Consider the following 27,440-nt stretch of genomic DNA (forward strand, 5'->3'; position numbering starts at 1 on the left):
ATAAACATATACTAATCATGAAACAATATAATTTTTTTTAAAAAAATACATGATGCTAAATACATATCTATATAAATTACTTAACGTTCTCTTAAAAAATTTCACTCGTTTGTACAAATCATAATAATAAGTAAAGCAAAAATTGTGGTGATGAATAGCTCTCTTTTTTTCTTTTTAAACGCGTTTGGATCGAAAGAAAATTCAAGAACAAAAAAAGTAAATAATGAAATGTCTATTCTCCTTTTTCTTATTTAGAAAAAAATAGTACTTGTTGAAAGAAATTACTCTAGATGTTTCAATTATAATGTTTTATACATTATTAGAAAATTGATTTAATTTATAAACCCTTACTGCTCACACATACATGAATATAAATGTTACAAACAAAGTAAATTGAAGTGTAAAACTTATATATTATTATTATAGTGTAAATTCTTCGTAAAAATCTTGTAATTACTAATTTATTATAAATTTGAGCGAATTGTGTATTTTATATGTATTTTTTTAAAGAAATTATCGTATTATTAGTTATATTATTATTGATGTGTAAACTTTACTTAATTATCAAATCGTAAAATATGTATATATATATATATATATTATCGTACAAACCTGTAAAAACAAAGGCATTGGACATGCCACAATTAATCTCAAGCGAAAGCAATTTCTTTTTCTTCTTACTTAATTTTCCTCTTGCATTCTTTCATGCATACCCACCTAAACTCATACTCGGTTCCTTCATTTTTTTAAGGTTTTCAATAAATGAATTTGCTATTTTATGAAATTTATCCTCCCTTTCTATAATTAACAATCTATATAATTGGAAATATATGTTAATATTATATTATATTTGCCCATGATATATTTCCATAGCATATGTAGAAGTTTGCTACTAAAATGGCAAGAAGAATATCCATCACAAACACCATACTCTTTTCTCTCTTAATTAATATCATGAATTATGGTTTACCATAATTAATTAATATTTTTTGGTACGGTACATAATTATTCATTCATTAACCTATATATGTATATGATGAGTAAATGTCTCGATATTTTTAAATAATAATCTTTTGACGCTCAAGTTAAACGTATGCTAACAAGAAAAGTAAAATGATATATCTAACTTACAATATTGGGTTAGAGAGAGAAGTTGATTTACGTAGCTCTAACTCTCTTAGACAAGGGAAAGAATTAATGGAACAGTTTGTGAATTATTATGATCAAAGGTTATGTAGGTATTGAGTCCGATGTCTTTATCAGGGTATGCAAAATATATAACGAACATGGTTAGTTTGGTCGATGAGTATAATTGGATATGAATATAATGTCAAATTTTAATATATATTTTGAAGTAATGTAGCATGTGACATGACACAATAGTAGTATTCGAGAGTGAATTTAACATCGTTAATGTAATACCCTTTATTAATTAATTTTAATGTAATTAAAATTAGTGTATAAATATAATTTTTTTAATTCTTATTTAATATAAAAATGAAGAAAATTAAATAGAGGATAAAATTGAAAATAATTTTAGAAAAAAGTGATGAAAATTTGGGTTATGAAGTTATTTTTGAAAGAAAATTTGAAAACTATATGTCAAAACGCAATTTAAAAAAATTGTACCATGTAAGACGCCCAGTCAGCAGCCCCGACGAACCGGAACGCGCCGCGTGGAAAGGGACGCTGACGCGGTGCCACGTGAGAGGCCACACTTACGATCTGCGTGCTCGCAATCGGACAGTTCAGATTCGTTCCCGCGCACACGGACGATATGGATCCGTTCCCACCTCAAACGCGATCGAACGACCACGATTAAACATAATGAATGGTGTAGATTCACTTTCTATTTAAACACGATCGGACGGCCCAGATCAAATCGCGATGAACGGTCCAAATTCACTTCTTATTTAAATGCGATCGGACGGTTCAGATTAAATGCGATGGACGGCTCAGATTAAAATAAGATAGATATAAATAACTCTAACCCCAGTCGCCAAACTCCCCCAATCGAAGAAGAAGACCCAGTAGCCCGGAAGGGAGCCAACCGCTGCCGCCGCCGCGCTGGAGCTACTTTCGACCGCTAAAAGAGGTAAAAAAAAAATTTTTTGCTCAAAATTAGATTTTAAACACCCCTATGGCCAAATCGAAGCAAAAGAACTGGCGGATTGGCCGAAAACTGCGGGCAAAGCCCGGTAGTGCCGCTACGAGAAAAAGTAAAAATCACCTCCAATGAGACTCTTTTCGATTCACGTTTCGTATAATTTTTTCACCATTGTAATCATCATTCCTTTCTCTACAGGTTGACCAAAGAAAAATACCCAACCGCGAATGTGAGTCAGCGGAGTGGCCGCACCGAAGAACCCCGCCACCGGTAAGTTTCAGTTTTTTAATTTTTTTGGGCCAACCGATACCCCTTAATGTGTTTTCTCATAGAGATTGGTACAAAACCGATCAAATTCGGCCAAAAATAGTCAACCCGAGGCAAACTACCATCGCGAGCGATAGTGTTGTCGCTGGAATACGGCGGAGCCACTATGCCAGAATTTTAAAATTGGTCAAAAAGGGTTCCTAACACTGATTTTGAATTTTTTGAGATATTTATAGGTACTTAAAGTACGTTTTAATCCCCGAAGAAAAATTCTGAGAACTTGGGGACCGACAGTAGGCGCAGTCAAAAGTTAGCATTTTGAACATCATACTGAGTATGAATCCCTCACCTTATTCCATGTTATGGAATTGAAGTTTAATTTTAAATATATGGTATTTTGTGAAAGTTAAAAAATATTCATAATTAATTACATATTACCAATGGAGCCGGAATCGGTTATTTACTATTGTTTACTATGTTTAACCGATTACCTAATTTTACAGTTTTTGAATGCACAATAATACACTGAAATTAGTATGATGGTATGATGATGCGATTGTATTCTTTTGATGCACGTTTTGCTTGTTTTATGTGATTACGGTTGAATTGAAAAACTGAAAATTAAAGGTAAACGAGAAATTATTTGATTAAGTGGATAGATGAAATGGCAACCTTACTAGATATCCTGAGAGTTGGTGGACAGAACGGGTACATAGAGAACCCTACCGTGAACGTTGTCTTATACCAAACGGGGTATCAAAGTTTAGTAATTTGGCACTCATACCGGACGGGGTATGGGGACGGTCCGTTTCACTCTCATACCGAAAGGGGTATTGAGGGATGGTATCTTTTGCACTCATACCGGACAGGGTATAGAGACAACTCGTTAATTAAAAATATAAAAAGAGGGTCACGCGTAGTGGGGACATCCCTATGAACTCCCATGGATACCAGTAGGCTGATAAAAGGGAATGTTATTATTCCGACTGATTGTATATGAAATTATGATATGTGTTATGTTATTGACTCTATAGGTTGTTTTTAATAATTTCGCTATGGTAAATATGCGGTAAATGATTTTATTTATGACAAACGAATTTACTTAAATTAAGAGCTTCATTAGTTGTTTTTATGATTTCTACCAACATTCATTTCTGTGCTGGTGAGTAGCGTGACTCACTCTTTCATTAACAATTTCATATCAAGAGGACCAGAATCCATAGCCCAATCTACAAGAGAGTTATGAGTAGGACGTTCAGTTTGTTTACTTTTAATTTATTTCTTTAGTTATTAATTGTTCTTTTAGAAGGGTTATTCTCATAAGCCCTATTTGGTACTTTTAGTTATTGTATAAGGAATGTAAACTCTAACTATTTATTTCGCTTCCGCACTAAATTTATAATTTATCTCATTTAGAATTTTTAGGGTCGTAATTAGTTTATATATTTAGAAGGACATGTAATTGTGGTTTTTCTTGCAATATTAGTGTATATATTTGAATATACAAAATTAGTGTATATATTTGTATATATATACTTGAAAAAATATGTTGAGTTACTTTCATGGGTAGATCTATCAAGGGAAAAGAAGAAACAAATAACAAAAATCATCAAAGAAAAATTTATAAAGAAAGTCATGCATTCATAAACCATTCTTCACTTTCTATCAACGAGACCTTTACCAACTTTGTAAAGAAATAAAGAAAGAAAATAAAATCAGAAAAAGTTCATGATATGAATCCCATCTTTTCCCTTATACAATTCCCAAGAGTAAGATTGTACATCACTTTCCCTCTCCTTTTTTTTTTGTTCTAAAGAAAAAATCCCACTCAGCTTATTTATTTGACCTAATGTTACGGAGTTATGCAAAATGTTCGAACTTGAATAATCAATTCTCCAATCAAAACATTACAACATTGGAATTGAATGGTTTTCACAATCTGATATAATAAATTACTCTATGAAATTAAAGGGAGAGAAATGAATTGATCATATGAGTTTTATTGTAATAGTTCTAAGATCAAACAATTCTATCTGCTCGTTTCCATTGTATCTGTCTATGAGGAGCCCTAAAAATGGTTGAAAATATTTGTTGGGATATGGACCAAATATATAGTCGAAGAACCATATTTGTCTTCCTTCTATAAATTCAATTCTATTATATATGTTATGTATTATATATTAATAAGAAATCGTCATTATATTGAGAGAAATATTTTTCATTAACTCAATAAGAGGATATTGGTCACTATTTTGATATCAGAATTTTATATTATAATTAATTCCTAATTTAAATAGTTAATATATCTAGTTCTCTATAAAAAATTATATGTTCAAATCATATTGTATTTTAATATATATTTTTATTGTGGTACGGTTCGTGTGTGTCTATATATATATATTAATTTTTCTATAAGAATTTTTAGGTTTAAGTGAGACTATTTATATATATTTTAACATGAAAGTTATTTTTTATTGTGCTATTGAATAGATTTAATCTTGTAAACTTACATTGCAAGTGAAATGATGTATTAGAGTATAAATAACTCATTAATTTTTTTATTAATTTAAACATTAAAGAGAATTGGTTTAATCAAATTATTATTATTATTTTTTAAAAAATTAAGTGAAAAACCCATATAGTGGAATATGGGCCCCTATGAAGATAAGACACCAGTAAGTATATATATACATATAATATAAATATATATATATATATATATATATTTATATTATATGTATATAATGCACACTTTTCTACACAAAAAGCAGGTTGCAGGTCTGACAAAAACCCAACACTCTTCTTTAATCTCACAGAATAAAGTCACCTTCCATTTCAATTTGGTAACTATTTATTTATATTCTGATTATCAGATTGATTAAGGTATTACCAATATATACATATATATATATATATATATATACTGTGCAAATAATACCAATATATATATATATATACTGTGCAAATAAGTGCATTTCAATCCTTTTCTTATAAAAGAAAAATAGAAATAAAGTGCACCGTCCATGATAGAACAAAATTTATTGGGTCGGCTGTGCATTTCAATTCTTTGCTTAAAGTGATATTTTATAATGTCTAAGAGAAATTGGATTACCGACTGTCCATTTTCGTTATTAATTATTAAGAAAATAAATAAATACGTTAATTGATCGGTAAATTTTTACTTTTTATTATAATTTAATTTTTATCAATATACTCGTAATATCATATGATGTTACGAGAATTTATTACGAATGATGTCACGAGAATTTTTTAGTTCAATAAATATATGAAAAACTATCAATTTATAAGTAAAAAAAAAAATAATAGTTTTAAATTGAGTGATAAATTTTTTTTTTTATATTTTACAAAGAGAAAGTGGGTATTAAATAAAAAAATATGATATTTACGTCATAAAGTAATTATATATACTAAATATGTTTTAATAAAATAAATTTGTATTAATTATTAAAATAGTATATAAAATTTGACATTTGTTATAAATTTTTAATATTTTTTTTATTATAATTTAATTTATGATATTTTTTTTATTATTTAAATTCTCTTTTATTTTGTACGAAGAAAGTGGGTATTAAATAAAAGAATACGAAACTTATATCATAAAATAATTATATATACCAAATGTATTTTAATAAAATTGAATTTAACCAAACTAATATATGAAATTTGACATTTTTTATATATTTTTAATTACAAATTTATTTATTAATATTCTCTTTTTGTTTCAAACGATTATTTTTTCTTATATTTTGTATGAAAAAAAAAAGTATAAAGTACGAAATATGATACTTTCATCGTCGTAAAGTAATCATGTATACTAAATATGTTATAGAAATTACATTAGAGCATGTATTATCTCAAACCATATATTAGTATAATTTTAGACTATATATATTTTTATATTATAAATTGTGATTATAGTATATAATATGATAAAAAAATAAAAATATTGACTAATAAAACTATAATATTTTAATTTTACATCAGATATATATATATATATATGATTATAATTCAATTGAATTGAATAAAATTTATTCTAATCATATAAAACTAGGTCTCACTATAAAATTTATTTGGAAATAAATACTAAATTGAAATTCATTTTTATTTCAAATTATTCAAATAATATACATTTTAAAAAAAAATCGGTCCATTTTTAATAATTTAAATTATATTAAGTCAATTTAAAAAAAAAAAAATTCGAGTCAAAATATTCGTAATATAAAAATTGAACCGCGAGTAATTCGTTAAAATTTCACCACGTAAGCAACGCGCAAAACAGCGAGCAACAAGTCAGAAGAAGCATGTAACGATCAAATTCCAGATTTTTTCACCTGCTGCTTCTGACCCGACGGAGACACCGAGAGGGCGAACCTTTCACCAAAGCCCTCTCCTTCTCCGATCGGGAATCCCCAATTCTAAAACCCTAAGAATCTCCACTTTCTTTTTCTGTAATTTCCTAAATTAATTCATTTCGCATTTCCTTTTTCTTTTGTTTGATCATATGTTTTCCTCTCCACCTTTTCGTAATCTTTGATGCGGCGATCGCATGCCCGCAATCGGGTCGAGAATAAACCTAATTCTCCCGATATGGATCCCGTCAAGCCCCAAATCCGACCCCTCAACCGATCCGGCAATCTCATCTCTCGGAACTCCAAGCAGATTAAATCACCACTTTTGGTAACCGCTGCCTCCCTCGCTGCCTTGCTGGTATTTCTACTTTGTTGCTATCTATTCTTTTCTGCAAGACCTTATTATAACCCGGGAGGTTCTAGAAGGTACGGCATTGTTATAGACGGAGGCAGCACGGGAACTCGAATATATGTGTTTAGCTACCGGGTTGGCGGGGGTAGCCCGGTATTTGATTTTGGGCAGAAGTTTTTGGAGGCGAGCATGAAGGTGAATCCGGGTCTGTCGGCGTATGCGGAGGATCAGGATAATGCGGGCGGGTCTTTGGTGGAGCTAGTGGAGTTTGCAAAGGGGAAAGTGCCTAAGGAACTCTGGAGAGAGACAGAGATTCGGTTAATGGCTACAGCGGGGTTGAGGCTGCTGGAGTTGTCGGCTCAAGAGCGGATTCTGGACGCCTGCAGAAGGGTCCTCAGGTCTTCTGGGTTCAAATTCCGCGATGAATGGGCTTCCGTTATTTCAGGTAATTTCTTTATGTGGTCTTGTATGGGCATTAGATGGTGTAGTGAGTAGAGTAAGGAGACTGCGTTAAGTTCAGTAGTTGGATTCAATGAATTTCTCGCTGCCAAATTTGAAGGCAATGTTGTAGAAGCTATGATAGTTTCTTTATTTTTTGTGTACCTTCACTCCCGATGGTTGTGGTGTGAGAAATGTGGATAAAGGGTTGTACTTGCATTTGAAGGGAAGGGATGAAGTGGCAAGAGATATTTTTTTGTTGGTGGCCATTCAGTTTGTTAATGTGTTTTTGAGTTGGATTTTGGCAATTCTCCCTGGTTTTCTCTTGTTGACTTGTTTCAAAAGTTTTATCTTATATCCAGTTCCTCAACGGGATCATTTTCCTGGATTAAGTTTTGGGAATTTCTCCCTGATGTTCTCTTGTTGATGTGCTTCAAAAGTTTAACTCTCGGGTCTTCTATCTGTGTCAGGGTCGGATGAGGGGATATATGCATGGGTTGTTGCAAACTATGCACTGGGTACCCTTGGAGGAGACCCTCTCAAAACAACTGGGATTATAGAACTTGGTGGGGCTTCCGCTCAGGTTTAGTTGCTTCTTCCTTCCGTCATGGAATCTTACTAAAATAGTAGATGATATATTTCACCATTTAACAAATGTCGGGAAATACTCTCAGTCAATTAGTTAATGTGCTTAGTTAATGTTTTCAGTTAAATGTTTGTACTAACAGGATAAAGTATCCATTTCAAGATAGAGGAATCTAGTATGAAAAATGAATTATCTTGTAGACCTATCACTGTCACATCCTATATTTTTTGCTTTATTATACATTGCAACTATGAGCCAAATGTTGTTTGGAAGTATGAAATGGCTTCTCATTCAGATAAGATTGGCTTGCATTTCTCAGGTAACTTTTGTTTCAACTGAACCCATGCCTCCTGAATTTTCACATACCGTCGAGTTTGGAAATGTTACTTACAATCTTTATAGCCACAGTTTTCTACATTTTGGACAGGTAACCCCCATCTATATTACTTGGTTTCATCTCATGTGACCTTCATTTTCACTGTTCCTTACTGTTTCTTTCCTTGAAATTTGCCTCCTGTATAATTTACCCTATGTATGATACTTTTGCTTTTGGTTCTATTATATTGGGTCATGAGATGTATAGGGTGGAAAATTTTGGGTATATTATAGATTTCTTAACTAATATGTAACACTTTTTGTACATGGGCTGCACCACCTTGGTGCTTTGTTAATATATTTACACTTTTTTATTTCAAAAAAAAAAAAGTATGATACTTTTGCTGTTTCAATCTCTTAGGAGGGATAATCTAAGACCTAGATCCATTGACACTTATTCATCAATTTTTTTATTTTCTTAAACCTTTGTTAGATTGGTGTTGATGATCAAACCTTGAATAATTTGCACATTCCAAATTGTAGAGTTACATGAGTTCCTGCATTTGCAATTTTGGTGGAAGGGTTCCACAGTCCATAGTTAATATGGTTATACTAAAGAGAGCACAAAGTCTTCAAGCAGTTCTAACATGAAAATTGATTTATGAAAAACAAAGTGCATACCACTTACCTACACATTACTAAGATGAATGGAAAAAGAAAACGCATAATTGGAAAACAAACTAAGCTCAATAACATAATCGATTCCTTGAATGAAATAAGGGTTGAATAAGACTAGCTATAAAGTAGGAATAGAATAAGGTTCTAATGTTATTGTCATTACATAAGATTGCTTTCTATGTTAGAATAATTACTGCACCTGAACATAAAACAATGAGTTGTTGCCAGTTGCACCATGTTGACCAGCTAAACTGAAGCATAGATATGGCTTAATCTGTCTGGAATAGTTGTCTGATGCTGTAAACGACCGTGGCTTGCTGGTCTGGCAAGTTTCTATGAAGATGTGCTGGATTGTAAAGTGTCCTGGTGACTTCTCCAACATGCGCAGCCTGGGTTATGTTTTACTTTTAGCAATTTAAGAGTAAATATGGTCCTTTATTTGTGAAATGGAGAGAAATTTTTAGAAAGTTCAGTTTAGTCAGCTAGCAATTGGCATTCATACTTTTCCTCCAATGAATTGATATCACATTTGGGAAGGGAATTCCAATCCCTTCACAAGTACCAAGGAAGTGCAACTTGTGTACAAAATATTTACAAGTCAAGCAAAAAATTGATTAGGTCCCTTAGATTGTCACTAGTAGCAACATTTGACCATTAATAAAAAACTTAGAGTTCCCCTCTGACTGGTCTAGCCGCAATCCAACTAATCCCCAGCAAATTGTGAGCCAAATTCCACAGTTTATAAGGCTCCAGCCACAAAAAGTAGGAGATGATTAACTGTTTCTGCAGCTCCTTTGCACATGTAGCACCCGTTTACAATTACCTTCCCTCTTCTAATGAGGTTGTCAAGAGTTAAGATACAACTTCTAGCTGTCTCCCAAGCACAGAAAGCAACTCTTGGTGAAGTGCTAATCTTCCAAATTAGGTTCCAGGAGAAGTCATCCTTTTTCCTCCCATTCTCCATCAAGAAGGCATAACATGACTACGGAGACAACACACCTCGCACTGAAGGGCCCACATATGTCGATAATACTTGCATCAATGCCAGATACTCACTTATCTCCTAGTCATTGAGGTTTCTTGTCAAATCCACCACACAAGCTCCACTACCAAGGTGTTGGAGAAAGAATCTGTCACCATAGTCTCCTTGTTACGGGCCAAAGCAAAAATAGTGGGAAATGCCGATATAAGGATCCCCCAGTATTAGCTATCCAATGTAATCTATATGGTTGAGATTGAGGATGGGATGTGATTATGTTGAAAGATTGATTTGTTCAACTGTAGAGAATAAAACAAGCTTCTTGCAATAATTTCCATGAATAACAATGCTGCTCTTACTTTTAGCTTCACGACAGGCTAGAGTTTGAAATTTTGGAGAATGATTCAAATCTTTCTTCATTTTGACTACCTTCGTTTGCTTAGCTACAATCAAGAAGACTTGTCAATTCTATCAACCATAAAGGATGATTCATTCTCTTTCTTATGATTCTACATGTTTAAAATTTTCTCACGATTTTCATGAAGAGGATCCCAAAAATAATAACATGCAAAAATTCCTGAGAATCATTTTGAACTGCTGGAAATTGGTTTTGAAGGGGATATATAGGCCTAGGTAAACCGATTTGGTCAAACTCGATTCAAAAAGTCAGAACAGAGCATGAGTTTACAGAGCCTACTCGGAGGTCAATGTGCATGAATCTTACGTGTTGGCTTTTGGTCACCAGTTGATGGCTGGCATTTGGCAATCGACTGAACTAGGGGTGGGGGTTGCAGATTGGAGGTCAGTGTAAGATACAGTTGCATTGAAGCAGGAGATCATGAGAGGCAGTGATTGAGAGCACTTGCCCCAGCAAATGGCATGTTTTCCAATGGAGTTTCACGGTGGGGCTCCCGATGTCTATCGACGGGAGTCTTCCAAGGCTGGTGGTAAGGGTGGTGGTACTCTTTGCCCGATGATGGCTGATGGGTGAGCTATTGGCAGTTTTAGGGTTTCTGTGTGTGCCTTATTTTTTTTATAGGAGTTTGGGGTTGTTTGGTTGTAGAGCTTTGAGATTTTAGGATGCAGGGTTCTTTTGGATCTGATACCAACTGATGTAAGACAAATTGCTTATTTATATGGTTTGGAGTTAAAAACCTAGACATTGCACCTAGGGTTTCTTAGACATTGCATCTAAAAGCAAGCTTTAAGTACACATTTAAGGGTTTGATGGCATCAAATTACCAAAAAATTCAAAGCTCTCAAAATATTTTATTGAATAACTTTATGGTAACCTCAAAGAGATTATAAAGGTATTTATAGAGCCAAGTAAGTTTTTCCCAAGTAGGACTAGACTAAATATTATTAAGACTAATAAGATTATAAATATTACTCATAAGAAAATAGGAAAGTTTAATAATAACAAGATTAGAAATAATACTAATACTACAAATAGATACTAATAGGCATAAAATCCTGAAGTTATCAAAGGTATAATAATACTCTATATAGTATAGTATTTTTATCTTTCATAGAATTATGCTTTCAAATATATCTAGACAATCTAAAGAAGATCTTTTCTGCATCACATTCATGTCCTCGCAAATTATCTAATCTGTTCCTTTTTTAGTGTGTCACTTTGCCACATCTTGTGTATTGTTTTGTATTGTGATATATTATTTTTTCAGTCTAATCTGAAAGCATTCTAGGGGACATTTCTTTCATACTTTTAAGACATTTTCTTGGGGACCATTAACTTGTTACAGTTTGCAGAATGTTGCATATCAATCTTTGAGGCAATTACTTATTTCAGGTGATCTGAATTCAGGTAAATAACTATGCTTTTAAAAATATTTTCTTCCTATATAATAGAGGGACAGAGATAAAGATTCCATTTGACAGTTTCTAGCATTGGCGGGCTCAGACTATCACAATAATGTGAACTATAGTTTCTTGGAACTTGAGGTTTAAGATCCTGTCCATCATTGAACTTGAATTATATGCTTGAAAAGCTATTGAATGATTAAATTTATAAGTCCATTCGGCGAAATGATTGTACACGTTCTTACATCTTTATCTCCAGTAGCAAGTTGTTATTTTGATCGTTGTTTTCCTTTGAGAATTGAGCCACTGTACTTCATACAAGTTGAAGTTTGTAGCTGTGTATTATGCTATAAGTGGATTCTTGAAATATATCGTTCAGTTTTTTGATTTAAAGAAAAAAAAATAGTAAAACGAAAATTGTTCACATTTGGATCTCTATTACAAAAATGGATTTAAGGGCTTTAGCATAAAGATCCATATGCTTGTAATAATCTAAAATGTCTTTTCAAAAAAGTCCTTACGTTATTTATATCCATGCAGCTGCTGAGTCTCTTCACAAAGGAATTTATATAGATCCTTGTACCCCGAAAGGTTACTTACCAGGTAGTGGGTCATGGAAGTTCTCGCCTGGATCTTCGGATGAAAAGAACAAGTATATATCTAATCTTCAAGCTGGGGGTAATTTCTCAGAGTGTAGATCTGCTGCATTAATGATGTTACAGAAAGGAAATGGTAACACTATCCTTCAAGCTTTAACACTTTCACTGACTTGTCTGTTTTGAGAGTTTATTTCAATTTTTTTTGAAGAAAATGACAAATGGTATTTTTGTCTGATATTTAGATAAATGCTTTTTTGAACACTGCAAAGTAGGATCAGTTTTTGTGCCTAAACTTCAGGGAAAGTTTTTGGCTACTGAAAACTTCTTCCACACTTACAAGGTATGATTTTGCCATTTTTATGTGTCCACATTCCATAGTTCCCCATAGTTTTCTTCATTTTATTTCTGTTTTATTCTCCATATCTGGACTCAATTCATCTTTCTCAACAATAATTCTTTGTTTAATTTTATGATTTATCTTCAGACATTTGTTAATTGCATGGTATCTCTCTTATTCTCCTTTTGGTTAGTTCTTTGAGTTGAGACCAAGGGCCTTTCTTTCTGATTTAATGATGGCTGGAGAGCAATTTTGTGGAGAGGAGTGGTCAAAGTTGAAGAGGAAGCACCATTCACTTGATGAAGAAGATCTGGTGCACTATTGCTTTTCTTCTGCATATATTTTGGCATTACTTAGTGACAGCCTTGGAATTGCTCTGGATGATGAAAGGTAAATTTCTTATTTAAACAACATATCCTCAAAGTTGGACAGCTAATATGGTGCGCATATGTATATTCAGTTAGTTGAATCATGCTCACTTGAATTTACATGAACAGGATTAGAGTTGCTAATCAGGTGGGAGACATACGACTTGATTGGCCATTGGGAGCTTTCATCCTGCAGAGTACAGCTAACATGGATGTAAATCATCCCGACTGGATTTCCACCATTATCAATGACGATTCACCAACATTACTGTACCTAATTTGCATTGTTGTGATCGTTATGTTTACGGCATGGTCTGCATCAAAATGTAGGAAGCCCCATTTGAAGACAATTTATGATCTAGAGAAAGGAAGATATATAGTAACTCGTATCAGCAGATGATCTTGATAACTTTAGTCGAACAATTGGAGGAGATCAAACCTAGCTTCTTGGTTGTTGATATCAGGGAAGCTTCTTAGTTGATGCTTTCATTAGTTTGCCACCAAAAGTTACCTGCTTAAGGTTGTCAAGATGATGGGATGCCTCAGATTGTATGATAATGTGATTTATGTGGGAAAAAGTGGTAGAAGATTGGCGTAAACTTCGGATTTGTCATTTCGCATCGCTCAGTACAGAACCCCCTGACGATGAGGAATAAGTGAGGCTGGATAGTCATAAGGAGTATATGACTCCTGCCAGAGTTTGGACGCTGTATTATATCCTTTACATGAAAAATATACTATGCTTGATTGATGCTGCTGCGTGCAGCAGACATAATTGAGCTTCAGACATCATTTGAATGATTCCTGAAAAGAAAATTCTTCTATATGTTCAAAGCCTGTGTAGTATTTCCCAAATTAGATTATGGCGCAGAGACGAATTTACTGTAATTATTTAAGATTTAGGACGTAGAAAGGATATTTTCCGGGCAGTTGCTTCATTCATTGCAACAGCCTGTCCTATGTATGAGCCCAGGTAATGACACTTGAATAATTTGTTCATCCCTGTTTCTTGATAAGGTTTAAGGGGATCATGACTGCTTTATTTACTAGCGCAGTGAGCCAAGAAGAATAGTCTAGAGCTGATTTATTTAGCCTTATCACTTAGAATGGAAGATGAAATTTGCATGAAAAAAGCTGAATCTAAGTTGAAAATACAATTGAAATTCTAATTGATGTATACAAGCTTGTATAAGACTCAAACGTTTGTGCATTAGGGTTTCATTCTGCATTATAATGAACAAAAATTTGAAAATACAATTAAACTGCAATATAATTTATAGTTAAAAAGGACTGAATCAATAAATTACCCATATAAATATATTATAGTTTTGCCATTTTAACTGGGATAAACAACATAAATATTATCATCTTTCCCATTAAATGAAAGTCAATTCCCAAGAAAATACACAGAAGCTTTCATGGAGTAATCAAATCAGCCATAGAAAATTAGACCACCACCACTCGTTACTCACTCGGTCAAATCCAATCTAAACTAGTTGCATACTTTTATTTACCAAGTCTTAAGAACAGAGACGTGCTTTAGACTCAATTAGGCTCTGTTTGACCAAATCTCAATTTATGTTTCAAAGTTCTAACAAATTATTAAATAAAATGTAATTATTACTGGGTATTACTTCTTACAATAATTATATATATATATATATATGTATATCAATTTGAGTTATTTTTAATTATTTTCTTATATTTAACAGTTTTGATATGTGGGTAACAAGAATAACAATGAAAAATTACTGTTATTTGTAAAGATTATAAACAAAAACCTAAAAAACATACATATATATATATATATACATACATACAAGTAATTCCCATGTAATGAACATTCAGTTCACCCACAAGTCCATATTGTTTACGAACAAATTGACAATTTAAAATTTATTTAAAATCTTTATCCACCATAATTTATAAAACTGAAATTTTTATTATTAATTCCCATAATTAATGAACTAATTATTTTTTGGAATTGAATTGTCCACAAACTATAATAAACACAATGCTTCAACAAATAAAATGGATATGTAAAATCACATTTAATTTTCTAACACTTTTTCTAAAAAAATAATAATAATAAAGGGAATCATGCTTCCACATAAACATATAACTATATAAACACATAGATATAAAAGTGATGTATAGATTAAAATTAGATAAATAATTTAATTAATTCATACAAATTATTTTTTTAAAAAAAATAAATATAATGAAAATGAAAGAATTATAAAAAAACAATATTAGAAATTAAATTATAACAAATATTAAACTTTTAAAACTAATATTATGATGATATGTACATCAATACATGAGTATGAAACAAAATATAAAATTTTAATATAGAAATTTAACAAATTTTGTTGATGGGTATTTTATATTTTACAAAATTTGTTAATGGGTACCTACCACAAAACAAGGTATATTTATATTAAATATGTATATATATATATATATATATATAGGAATTATTTATGAGAGATATTATCAAGAAGAATCTGTTGAAATATATGAGTTGCCAACCCATAGACGACTACGTACCTGACAACCATGACAGACGGGGGTCGTTCGATTTCAACACGGCAAATTGGGTTGTTAAATTACGAAAATACCCACGAATCTGCGGGATAAAATTACCAGATTACCCTCGCATTATTATAACAGAAGGTCAACTAAATTTTATACATCTTAATGATCGTCAATTTCGACCGTTTGCTCCTAGACGGTAGCGACGCTAAAACCAAACTATACTTTTTATCTTTCGACAAATCCCATTTTCCTGTCTAGAAATTTTAGGAAACGCGTTCGAGAAAATTACTTTCCTCTCCTGATTTATCGCTCTCAACAGCTGAAAGCCGCACGCTTTTTAAGCATTTGTCGCCATTGTTGCAGGTAATGTATACGATCTCGAGGATATTTCTTTCGACATTTCTCTTTTCTTGAATTTCTTTTGTTTGCCTCTTAGTTTCTTTCTTCTTTTTTTTTTCCTCTAATTTTCTCGGAAACCTCCGAATCGCGCTGATTCCACCACCAGCGCGATCCTTGGTTTCTAGGGTTTGGCTCCACATTTTTATTTTTCCAATCTTTTTCTGCTTCATATTCGTTTTAGGTTTTTTGGAATAGAGCATTTTTTTGAGAGAGATGAGTGATCACGTGGTTCTGTATGTGGACCGGTTGGTGAGACCCGTGTCCGTACATCCGGTCCCCGCGGAGGCGGAGAAGACCTCCCCGGAAGCTGCGGGGCCGTCGAGTTCGGCGGCTTCTGCACCTGCGGCTGCGCCTGTGGATGAACATGTTGATGAGGAGGAAGGAAACGAGGGTTCTGGCGAGGAAGAGCCGTTGATTCAGATGGCTGAGTGCCGCATTTGCCAGGAGGAGGATTCCATCACGAATCTCGAGACTCCCTGCGCTTGCAGTGGTAGCCTCAAGGTATTACTTAATGAGTTTCGTTAATTTTCGTTTAAGGATTTTGAAATTTAAGAATCAGACAGTTATCACCATATTTATTATCTTGAATGCCCGTTAGATGACTTTATGTACATATTAGTTTGCTTTTACATTCCATGGTTGAACTCTAATTCAGTCATTATTCATGGTTAAATTTCAAGGTTTATTCTTTGTTTGATTATGTTGAAATTCTGTGTACTAATTCATGGCAAACATCATGGAACTTGCTCCTTGCTTTTTCGAATTATATCAAGATTTCACTCCTACAATTATTTATTCGCTGGGACCATAATTCATGGGAAGGACTAATTTGAGGACTAGGAATTAGCACACCGACTCGTTTTCTTCCCCACCTTTCTTATTTTTAGTCCTACGGAAACCCTTTTATTTGTTTTAAGGAGTCTTCCATTCGATTAGGAAGATATGATCTCATGTGCTTTATAAAGCAATTTTTTTGCTTGAAAGTTTTTCTTTGGTGTTTATTACTGTAAATAATCTCCTAACATTTAAAAAAAGAAAGACTAATTTTTGCTCATTTCTTAAAATTTTTTTCCCCTGTAAAACAAAAGACTATTTTTCTAACCAAGTTTCATTTATGTTATGTTTCTATTTGTTTTCTCACAGTCAGAGGAGGAGGTGGAATGATAATTTCATTGCATTCTTGTTCCACTATGTTCTTGATTACGGGTTGTTTAATTCCATGCTTTTATTAGGATTATAGTGCATTTAGGTGTTGCTTCAGATGTAATGCCCCTTTCTCAGGCACTCTGATAACTATTTTCCTGCTGAGTGCTGAGTGTCTTTACACCATTTTCATCCGCCTATCCTGTAATTTTATTGTAAGTGCTGAACCGGAATTGAGTTGCATGCTATTCGGGCAAGCGAAAGTGTTAAACACACTCTTAGATCTTGTAACTCTTGATTATCAACTATTGTCTTTTAGTAGTATTTGTGTGAGGCAGTATTCGAGTTTCACTATGCATCTTTTATTTCGGCTTCTGACGAGATCGATTTGCTTTTTTTTTTTTTTTCAAATCCAGTATGCTCATCGAAAATGTGTCCAGCATTGGTGCAATGAAAAAGGTGATATTACTTGTGAGATCTGCCATCAGGTGTGTCTATTATTGTCAAAACTATTATGGGCTATTATAGTCATAGAATGGATAGTTACATTTCTAGATTCTTCTTTCTTAAAATTTTTTAAGTTTTTCACTTTTTCTCGGTTTTTGGATTTTTTATCTGGTGCACAGCCATACCAACCAGGTTATACTGCTCCACCTCCTCGTCCTGAAGAAACCGCAATTGATATTGGGTAAGTTAAATACTTTCCATAAAGTAGAATGGATCTAACCAGATGTGCATTCTTAGGTGCTAATGTATTTAAAATAATCATGATATTCTAGATGATTATCCTTTTATTCATGAATTTCTCTTGTAGTGGAGGGTGGACAATCTCTGGTACTCCTTTGGATTTGCGTGATCCTCGACTCTTGGCAATTGCAGAGGCAGAACGTCAATTTTTGGAAGCTGAATATGATGACTATGCTGCTTCCAATGCTAGCGGGGCTGTATTTTGTCGCTCAGCTGCTCTTATTGTAAGCCTCTAATCAAGCAACTTCTAGATTATTATGGCTAAATCTTATGATTTATATTTCATAGATACTGCAACCTTATCTGCATTCTAACCTTGAGATGTAGTATTGATGGATTGCAAAAAGGGAGGACCATATTGATTGATTGCAAAAAGGTACATCCCTTTTTGCAAATGATGGATGGAGGAATATTGTCAGGTTAACCATGGAGGAATATGTTCTGTTCCATTTTTCTGGGACTTAATCTACCAGCCTCATTAGGCAGCCACCTAGACTGGCTCGCCGGAATAGAGTCCTGTATTCACTAGCATTTAGTTTTCTTTTCGAAAGAAGAAAGTGTAGTATTAGACAACACCAAGGGATGCAACCCGTGTATAAAAACATTTATAAATATATCAATATCAATCTGGTTCTCTGGTCCACTCTAGTGTAGAGGATGACAATAAAAAAACTGTTTAGAACCAAATATCATTAATTCTATCAAAATATAATCCTATGTTCTCAAAATCTCTTCTACCCATAACACAGCCAAGAGGATTAGTCTAAGTACTTATTGTAGTGTTTTATCTTAACGGATGCCTCTCTGGGCCCACATCCTTTTGACTATAAGCCTAGAACCGAAGCATCCATTCATGATGATCTTCCCCTTTTAATTAGATTTTCAATAGTTAAGTACAACCTCACTGCTTTCCAGGCAAAAGAACAGTGATGGTATTCACTAGCATTTACTATGTTAACGTTCCTATTTTTTTTTCCAAAAGTTTCATTGATTATCCATGCAATCCAGAAGTGACCTTGCTCAAATTTGGTTTCTTTGCCAGTTAATGGCCCTTTTGCTCTTGCGTCATGCGTTGGCTGTCACTGATACTGATGGAGAAGACGATGTATCTACTTTTTTCTCTGTAAGTGAATCCTAGGGTTCCTTTCGGTTTTGTTACATCGAAAACAGGTGAATGTATCTAGGATGATTAACTTGGTTTTATCCTCTGCAGCTTTTCCTGCTTCGGGCTGCTGGATTCCTTCTGCCATGCTACATCATGGCTTGGGCCATTAGTATCTTACAACGCCGGAGGCAAAGGCAGGTTGGTATCTCATTCATCTTTTATTATTTTTCTCTTAGGTTTTAGTCTAATCTATATATTCGCAGAAAAGGCCTTGAACAGTTGTTCCTGGCAATTATTTAGTGAAATGAGTTCTTTGGAAATTGTTTTGCAAAATATATTCTATATACATTTGAGTTTTTTGGAACAGGAGGCAGCCGCGTTGGCAGCAACACAAGTTGCTTTCGTGCTACAATCTGGGCAGCATAGAGGTGTGCACTTTACTATAGCATCGGGACCCCCCGTGGCTACACACCCAGAAACCGTTTGATTGATTTACATGGGCAGATTGTATTCTCTCGAAATTCCTGTGTACTGAATACTGTGTAATGTCAAAAGATAGAGGCGTCCTGAATCAATAAGCTTTGAAATGTCAATTAAGAAAATGAAAAAGGTCGAGATTACATTCCCTATTCCTGCTCTTACCTCTGTATTAATGGTGTCATTTTTCGCTCTCCCGATGTTTTCTGTATATAAGAATTCTCTCGAGTGCTTAGCACACGAAGGTGTTTAGGGAAAGTTAATTTTAAGATTTTGTCGGGTAAATAGGGGTAACATTTCATCTGCAATGAAGCACTTTGGTCACATCTGTTCTGCATCTCTTCTCCTATTCATTACAATGATTCATGCTGCACTGGAAGCAAACTTACTGGCTAAACGGCAGATAAAATATATCCAAGTATCCAGAAGCATTTTAGAACTGGTCAAAAATATTATCTTACAATATCATTTATACACTGTTCACCTCAATGACATGACATTTACAAAGTTAAATTATTAATCGACTATAATATTAACTTTTTATAAGTATTATGGACAGTATAATGATATTTTGATGATTTTGGCTCTTCTGGATTTAATCACACAACCTACCAAATGAAAATCAAAAGGTTCTCAAATCACAAAACCTACCAGACTTATTACTCACAGAACCATTGGAACTGCTACAAAATCAAGACATTACCATGTTCCACCATTACTCTGATTGTTATTTAAGACATTAATTATATAAATGAAGTTACTTATACAAGTGGAATGCAAATAATAGGAGCTAGAAAAAAAGCTTTATCTTCATTCTCTCTTCAATGACTAAGTTCTCATAAATACCGCTAGTAGATAATTTAACGAAATTGACTAGGTAACGGAGAGAAGATCTCTTTATAAATAAAATAACTCATTTAAAATATAATATAAGATTACTGAAGATATTACTTAGACAACTTTGTTGTGTAATATTTTTCTGTCACATGATCAATTTCCAAGAAGAAGTACACTCCTATGTTCCAAAGCATGGTGTCTCAATGACTGAACCTCTAGATTAGGTAGGAAGAAATCTTAACAATTGAAAAATTAGATGAAGAACTTAACTTTTAGAACTTTTTTTCTCTATCAGAACCTCGAAATTCCCCTCATGGTGGCTTAATCTTGCACCAATCCACATAAACTACACCTTTTTTTTTGTTAAATTTAAAATGAATTAGATAGTTGGATAAAAGTAGGAAGCATATATTCTTACATACCCAACCCATGATTACAACCCATGAGAAGAATGTTAAAAAGTATTGCACTAGTTCATCTCCCTTTTAAATTTTTAACATTCTGATTGTACCTCTCCCTTTTAATAGAAAATTCAAAGTATGTAATTACATATTTAATGAAATCAATTTTGTTACTTGTAATTCAATTTTCCTCCCATCTATCTATCGACTATATCAACTATTTCTTAATTAAATGTTACTTGTAAGTTCGAACTATTTTATACTTATTGTGCGTCTGTCTTAAAAGATTAACTATCCTGTTTAGTATTTCAAACTATGATATTGGCAAATATTTGAACATGTAACTAAGTGCAAATTTTGCATCAAATACAATTTTCGAATAAAAAAAATATGTATATTGATAGAATACAACTTAAAAAAGAAGACTTCGATATTATCATGTGACCATAAAGCGATCGTATCCCTATCGCAACGAATAAACATTTATCTAATGTTATATTGCAATGCTACCAAATGCTACTACAGAGAATATATATGACGTTTGTAGGCGTCTGTAAGAATAGAGGGCAAGGATTTAAAAGAGGGAATAGTTCAAAGATGTGCGGAATGATCTTGTGAATATTACTAACTCTGCATGCTTTATCTTCTTTAACTTGCTTTGCCACATTACATTTGTTTGAACTCCTTTTTTAAGTGGCAGATAGATGTTGTCATTCATTACTTTGAGACCAGTTTTCGCCTATGAGACCTTAAAAACAAATTTAAGACCAGTCACCAGCCTCGAGAATCTACAAAAGCCTTAATTTGCAATGTTTCTCTTTTCCCTTTTCTGCATTTTGGTATTTTTATTATTTGTTTGTTTTAAAGAATTATTTTCATATCGTTTACACTATTATTATCATACTATTTTTCTGCAGTAACATCACTTTTTAATTAGACATATTCTAAAGTGGATATGGCTCTGTTAGGATTCTAAATGGAAAACTGAACTTTTAACAGAAGAGCCGGCGATTCTTGAAGTACATTTTACCTCAAACATGGGACTGTACGGTAGCTCAACTCTTAAGCACTGAGGAGTAAGGTCACCACCTTTTTGTCTTTGGCGGCAAGCTGGAATTACAAATTTACTGTTTCCTCTGTACATTATCACAAAAGAAATTAAAATAACCGAGCTGCTAGTGTAAATGTTAATAAATTCATCAAATACGTGATTGGTTCCTATGAAATCTCTACATAGGTTTTCAGTTTTGATGTATCAGTACGTGCATGCATGTGTACACAGCCCAACCATGGCACACTTCATCTTCATCTCAAGGCACAAGCAAATCTTAGCAACATTAGATACAGCTAGTTGTAATAAAGTGTAGTAAATTATGCTTTAGAAAGTTCCAAGTTGCATGTGATATTCGTATATTATATTAAGCCACTGTTCAAAAGAAAAGTGAGGGGAACTAAAGAAAAAGATGGTCTACATGAATAAACGAGAATAAAAAATATTAGCAATTCAGGGAGAGAAAGAAGAGGGAGTGGGTCTTCTCTAAATCATGAATGGACGATTAAGAGTCTGGCAAAACCCAAAGCAAAGCATAAAGAAGCAAATTTAGCACAAGAAACCAAGTACTGTTTATTTTTGTTGCATAGAGAAGAGAGCTTGGAATTCTAAAGTGAGGAGGAGATCTTAGAATGGCATAAAGCAGTGTATACTTCTTTTGGGTACTGCTCCACATATTCCATGTTCTTTTCTCCTCCACAGTTTTTTATTCTTTATAAAACTAGCATGCTACTGTAGCAATCCAACAGTTTTAGGTGTCCCCTGGCTCTTGTCTGCCCGGTCACTCCCATTAAAAAACACAGATAAAGATAAACAAAGACAAGAACTCCCTTTTCTTAGTAACAAAGTATTGTTAACTTACCATAATGCCCTGCCATAGATGTTCTGATGTTATTTTACAATCAAGTTTGTGTCAAACATTATATGATATTCCCAAAAGTTCATAATGGTTAAGCTATAGAATAGAATTTGATGCCATCCACAAGAGCAGCCTTGGCTGATCTCGAGATTGGCTAAACAAGAATATTTTAAATATCTAGTGAATGTACACATAAGCATGGTCGGGTGACGTGGCCAGATGTCTAAGGGATCAAGAGACTTGTCTAGCCTTGTGTTGGTAGACAAAAGCAAGAAAATTATAGAGATGCGGGGAAAGGAATGAAGAAAAGATACTTGGCTTCTCAAGGGTATGGTTCCAACCCCTTTATTCATCATTGTCAGATTCTTCCATAACAGCCTTAGCTTGGCTTCATTACAGTCTTATGATTTGGGTGAATCTAAAATTCCCCACTGGGTGCTCCGGGCCCCTCCTAGCTTTACGCTTTAAAGTCCCCCTTCAAATACAATCAGAGATAAATAGCAGGCCTATATAAAGGAATATAAGCACGGAAGTATTACAATTTCAGAATTGTTTATTCTCTCATTACCCTAAACAGAAGAAAGGTAGTTCTATCCTTCTTGTTTTTGCTTAGAAATTATGAGTTTTAGGGCTGGTAGCACGCTTGTCCTACTTATCAGCATCCAATTATTGGCAATCCAACTAGATAAAGTTTCTGGCTTGAGAAGTATAGATTTTGTGGTCAGACATAGCCAAGAACATGCAGGAATAGTGCACCGCAGTCAGCGTATTCTCAAGGGTAACATGGAGAACATGAATACAGACAAGAAGTCAGCATATGTAAGCAGCACACTTGATCCAAATCAATCAAGCAAAAGAAGAGTAAGAAGAGGATCAGATCCTATTCACAATAGGGCCTAGTACATCCAAGTCCTGTCCTCAAGCAGAGAAAAAAGCAGGGAGTTAAAACACTGAAGAAACAGACTGTAACTATGCTCATATATACGGACAAAACCGTGGATTTTATCTGCTTCACCATAGAATGCTTACAAGGTTGGTTAATTGGTTAGTTTTTTCTCTATTATGTTTTAAGAGCTTTTTCCCTAAAGAGATGTATAGGTGACAGAACCAGAGGATGACCCTCGAAGCTATTCTGTGAGCTCGCATCATCATTGTATTGTAAGCTGAGATTATAATCAACAGCCAAGCAGAAACCACAATATAGATGATGGTGCAAGCTCCCAAAAGAAAACCTCTAGAGTTGTTTTCTGATCTTTGTTTGAATATGAACTAGTTTTGTTTATGTTAGTACTAAGTTTCTTCCAGATTATAGTAAAATTCTTTGTACTCTGATGTAAAGATGTCATTGCTATACTTTTAACATTGCAAACTTCAAAGGAATATTGTTTCTTTCCCTTCAACAATATAATTTTGATAAACCAAGCATAGCTCGGTTGGCAGTTTGTCTCCACTGTTTGGGTGGATGAAAGTTTGACTCTGCTCAAGTCCCACTTGTTACACAAAGTGGCTTTGCGACTTAAGCAAAATTTAAAAAGAAAACAAAAAAAACAATAGAATAGCAGTAGTAACTAGAATATCTATATTATAGACTCAACCCCTAGCTAAATATTCTTATACTTCATATAACAGTTACATGCATTACGAATTACAACTCCTCAATTAATTTAGGTCATGTGATATATATATATATAAATTTTCTTGTCCAACAGAGAAACACTCAAAACTTCAAATTTATTAGTGAGGTAGCTGAATAAAACAGAGTAAAACCTTTTATCTTTCCATTTAAATCGACTCGTGGTCCTTTAGAGATGGTAGATACCAAATGGACCATAAACAAAAGATTTATGTCCTTTCTATTATAAGCCCACCTTTCTCCATCCAAAAAAGGAGAAAAAAACATGACTGTCCTACATTGGAGATGCTGAGAAAAGACAATGATAACCTAAGGAAGAGGCTTATCGAGTTATCATGGTTCGTGGTTTATAGTTAAGAGGACATCTTCCATTCCCTCCCAACATCAATTCAGACACTATAATCAATAATATATCCCCAATTCCTCCTCTCAGACTATAATCACTCTTAAATAGTTTTATTTCTTTAAATAAAATCAGAATACAAAAACACAGAATTGTAATAGCCAGGAGCATGCTCGTAAGAATTTAACCTCGTCAAATAATTACATTAAGTGCATAACATAGAAGGTCTCAAGATGAAAAGTAAAACACCTTTTTCATAATGAACAAAAGAACAACTTCTAAATGAACATCACACCATTGCCTTGACAAAAATGGGAACATATAGGAAATCTTTAGCATGTAATAACATGTATGTCCTTAAGAATATCCGCTGAACAAGAAATGTTGCAAGAGAGGGACAAAAAACAGCATTTCTTATGGAAAGATTAGGAAGCAGAATTCATGCAGAGCCTTCCCTAAAATTTTATACCATGTCAAATTTGTTTATGCTCAAAAAGAGTACTGAAAGAAAACTAAAACTGTCTTCATCCATAACATATCTAAAACTCATGGACAGCTTTTTTGAAGCCTTATGATCTACCATATCATTATATTCTAAACTGTGCGATTTGATCAGGCATTCTATAGCGGTAACACAGTATCAAGGAAATAAGTTCACCCATCAGTTCTAGTCAATTCATTAGTTGGAAGCACTGACAAATGGGTCTCTGCTTCTCTCAATTGAATAGCAGTGAGTTAGGTGGTGTTTGAGTTTTGATAAATGAAACTAATAGAATAAGAATGAGAATAGAATGCAAATAGAATAGATATTTGAACCAAACAACATTTTGATTTCAAAGTATTTTCATTCAAGTTCAAGTTAGTTGTGTTTGTGATTCCTTCTTAATATATGAGAATATAAAATACATGGTTGTAGAATTAGAGATGTAACGAGAGAATTTAATTATGCATTACTAATTGGTACGTATCAAATAACCTAGATATAGAAACTGAATAAGAATATAGTAGTATTGAAACAAGCGCCAGTTAAAATCTTATCTATCTTTATCCTCAGCGTCCTCCTTACATCCACTAAACATATAGTCTATTCTATATGAATCAACCGGGAAGGGGAAAAAACACAGAGCAAAAGATGCAAAAAGGATGCATTAGCATCTACTACCATAAACAATCATCTAATGTAATATAATCCAACATGAAAATAACGAAAATGTTTCAAAACTGTTTTTACTCTTTTCATATCCTCTTGAACTTAGGTAACAAATTAAGGAGATGAACGTAAACGATTTTAACTCAGATTTCAAGATAAGAAAGATAACAAACGAACCTCAGATCATGCTAATTTTATTTAGACAGAAACAGTTCTGACACATATATACATATATCTATAATTGATTACAGGAAAAGACAATTGAAAAAAGAAAATTTCTGAAAACTCAGAAACCCTACCAATTACTCTCTGCGATTTGCTCTCGTGATCAACGCCGTCGGAGTCCCTTCACCAGAAGCTGATTTGGGGCTAGCACCGAGCATGACGAGCTGGATTCCAAAAAACCGGCGCCGTTTCAGTGAATGATTTTCCGGTTTTGTCTTATTTGGGCCACCAATCAAAGCCCATCCTGAAAAACTGTCATGTCTTATGGGCTCCCAGCTTTGTTTGTGTTTTATTTATAAATTTATTATAATTATATTTATAGATAAATATAATAAAATAAAATAAATTCTGATTGGAACATGAAAAATATTATTAAGCCTTAATTAATGTTTAATTTTATGTTTAACCTTAATTAATATTATTATTCAAATATAATTTGACTATATTAAAAAATTAAACGTTTGAAATAAATAAAAAAAAAACTAAAAATTAAATTGTAATAAAAAATATTTAAAATTAAATTATAAAAAAAATCAAACTTCAATAATTATTTTATTATATATATGTATGTATATATATCTTATATAGTGTAAACAGATTTTTAATCAAATTGGTTCTTCTTTGTTAATTAATATCATAAATATTTTTTATTGACTTTAATATCAAAATAGACAATTTTTATCATCTTAATTCCAAATTACATGGTTTTCATGTGTTTGTCAATTAAATTAAAAAGTATAAATGATTGTAAAAACATGACTTTGAACAAAGTGCATATATATATATATAAGATTAAATATGATGATAACATTTTAAATGTTGCTTAGACTCTTAATTCTAAGCAACTACATGTCCTAAGTGTTGTTCAAGAATTTATTGATTTTATGCAAAGTTTACCAACTTGATGCTATAAATATATATTATAAGCTACTAACTTGGCCCGTATATTGTCACAATCCAAATAAAATAATTTTTTTTTTTAAAGGATATCAATGATTTGTCCCAACTTCATATAGCACTAATAGATATTATGTGTATAATAAGCAAGACAATCAGTGCATGTATTAACTTTTTAAAAACCGTAAAAGACGTGGACCTCACAATTACAAAGAAGAAGATTCTTAATTTGTAAAACAATAGTCGTGACAGGTTAATCAAACTTATTAATTTGTTGGGTATGTCGGACAACAAAGAGGGAATCTACCTCAAATGATTAATTTCGTAATCTTCATTATCAAAAGCCAACTTAAAGCCCTCCGATGCACTAAATTCTCGTAATATTATTGCCAATACGATGCATGAAACATGTCAC

At 33.0% G+C, this 27,440-nt stretch overlaps 2 protein-coding genes and 1 long non-coding RNA gene across 3 annotated transcripts; 2 read left to right on the forward strand and 1 right to left on the reverse strand.

Annotated features, from left to right (window-relative positions):
• The first annotated feature begins 6,785 nt into the window (after nucleotides 1-6,785).
• Nucleotides 6,786-13,798, forward strand: LOC110809128 (putative apyrase 6). Its single transcript, XM_088212577.1, has 8 exons — nucleotides 6,786-7,544; nucleotides 8,008-8,120; nucleotides 8,443-8,550; nucleotides 11,866-11,920; nucleotides 12,457-12,648; nucleotides 12,758-12,855; nucleotides 13,046-13,242; nucleotides 13,350-13,798. Exons 1-8 carry the CDS (start codon nucleotides 6,932-6,934, stop codon nucleotides 13,618-13,620), a joined length of 1,647 nt encoding a protein of 548 aa, XP_088068703.1. The 5' UTR covers nucleotides 6,786-6,931; the 3' UTR covers nucleotides 13,621-13,798.
• Nucleotides 13,799-15,927: 2,129 nt separating this feature from the next.
• On the forward strand, nucleotides 15,928-19,953 carry LOC110809157 (uncharacterized). The gene is made up of 8 exons (XM_022034892.2): nucleotides 15,928-16,121; nucleotides 16,339-16,658; nucleotides 17,717-17,788; nucleotides 17,927-17,988; nucleotides 18,115-18,271; nucleotides 19,090-19,170; nucleotides 19,261-19,350; nucleotides 19,520-19,953. Exons 2-8 carry the CDS (start codon nucleotides 16,371-16,373, stop codon nucleotides 19,637-19,639), a joined length of 870 nt encoding a protein of 289 aa, XP_021890584.1. The 5' UTR covers nucleotides 15,928-16,121; nucleotides 16,339-16,370; the 3' UTR covers nucleotides 19,640-19,953.
• Nucleotides 19,954-21,212: 1,259 nt separating this feature from the next.
• Nucleotides 21,213-26,372, reverse strand: LOC148268656 (uncharacterized). The gene is made up of 2 exons (XR_015816809.1): nucleotides 26,203-26,372; nucleotides 21,213-22,003 (listed from the first exon to the last, which is right to left on the reverse strand). It is a non-coding gene; the product is annotated as an uncharacterized LOC148268656 (long non-coding RNA).
• Nucleotides 26,373-27,440: the final 1,068 nt, after the last annotated feature.

This window comes from Carica papaya, chromosome 2 (genome assembly GCF_054855325.1).
Source record: "Carica papaya isolate Zhongbai chromosome 2, ASM5485532v1, whole genome shotgun sequence".
Lineage (NCBI taxonomy): Eukaryota > Viridiplantae > Streptophyta > Magnoliopsida > Brassicales > Caricaceae > Carica > Carica papaya.

What these genes read in the sequence shown, in the direction of transcription:
- LOC110809157 (XM_022034892.2), top strand. Translation starts at nt 16,371, where the DNA reads ATGAGTGATCACGTGGTTCTGTATGTGGACCGGTTGGTGAGACCCGTG. An exon ending in CTTGTGAGATCTGCCATCAG is followed by an intron (nt 17,789 to 17,926) that starts GTGTGTCTATTA and finishes TCTGGTGCACAG; the next exon opens with CCATACCAACCAGGTTATAC. An exon ending in ATGTATCTACTTTTTTCTCT is followed by an intron (nt 19,171 to 19,260) that starts GTAAGTGAATCC and finishes TATCCTCTGCAG; the next exon opens with CTTTTCCTGCTTCGGGCTGC.
- LOC110809128 (XM_088212577.1), top strand. Translation starts at nt 6,932, where the DNA reads ATGCGGCGATCGCATGCCCGCAATCGGGTCGAGAATAAACCTAATTCT. An exon ending in GATGTTACAGAAAGGAAATG is followed by an intron (nt 12,649 to 12,757) that starts GTAACACTATCC and finishes TCTGATATTTAG; the next exon opens with ATAAATGCTTTTTTGAACAC. An exon ending in ACTTCTTCCACACTTACAAG is followed by an intron (nt 12,856 to 13,045) that starts GTATGATTTTGC and finishes CCTTTTGGTTAG; the next exon opens with TTCTTTGAGTTGAGACCAAG.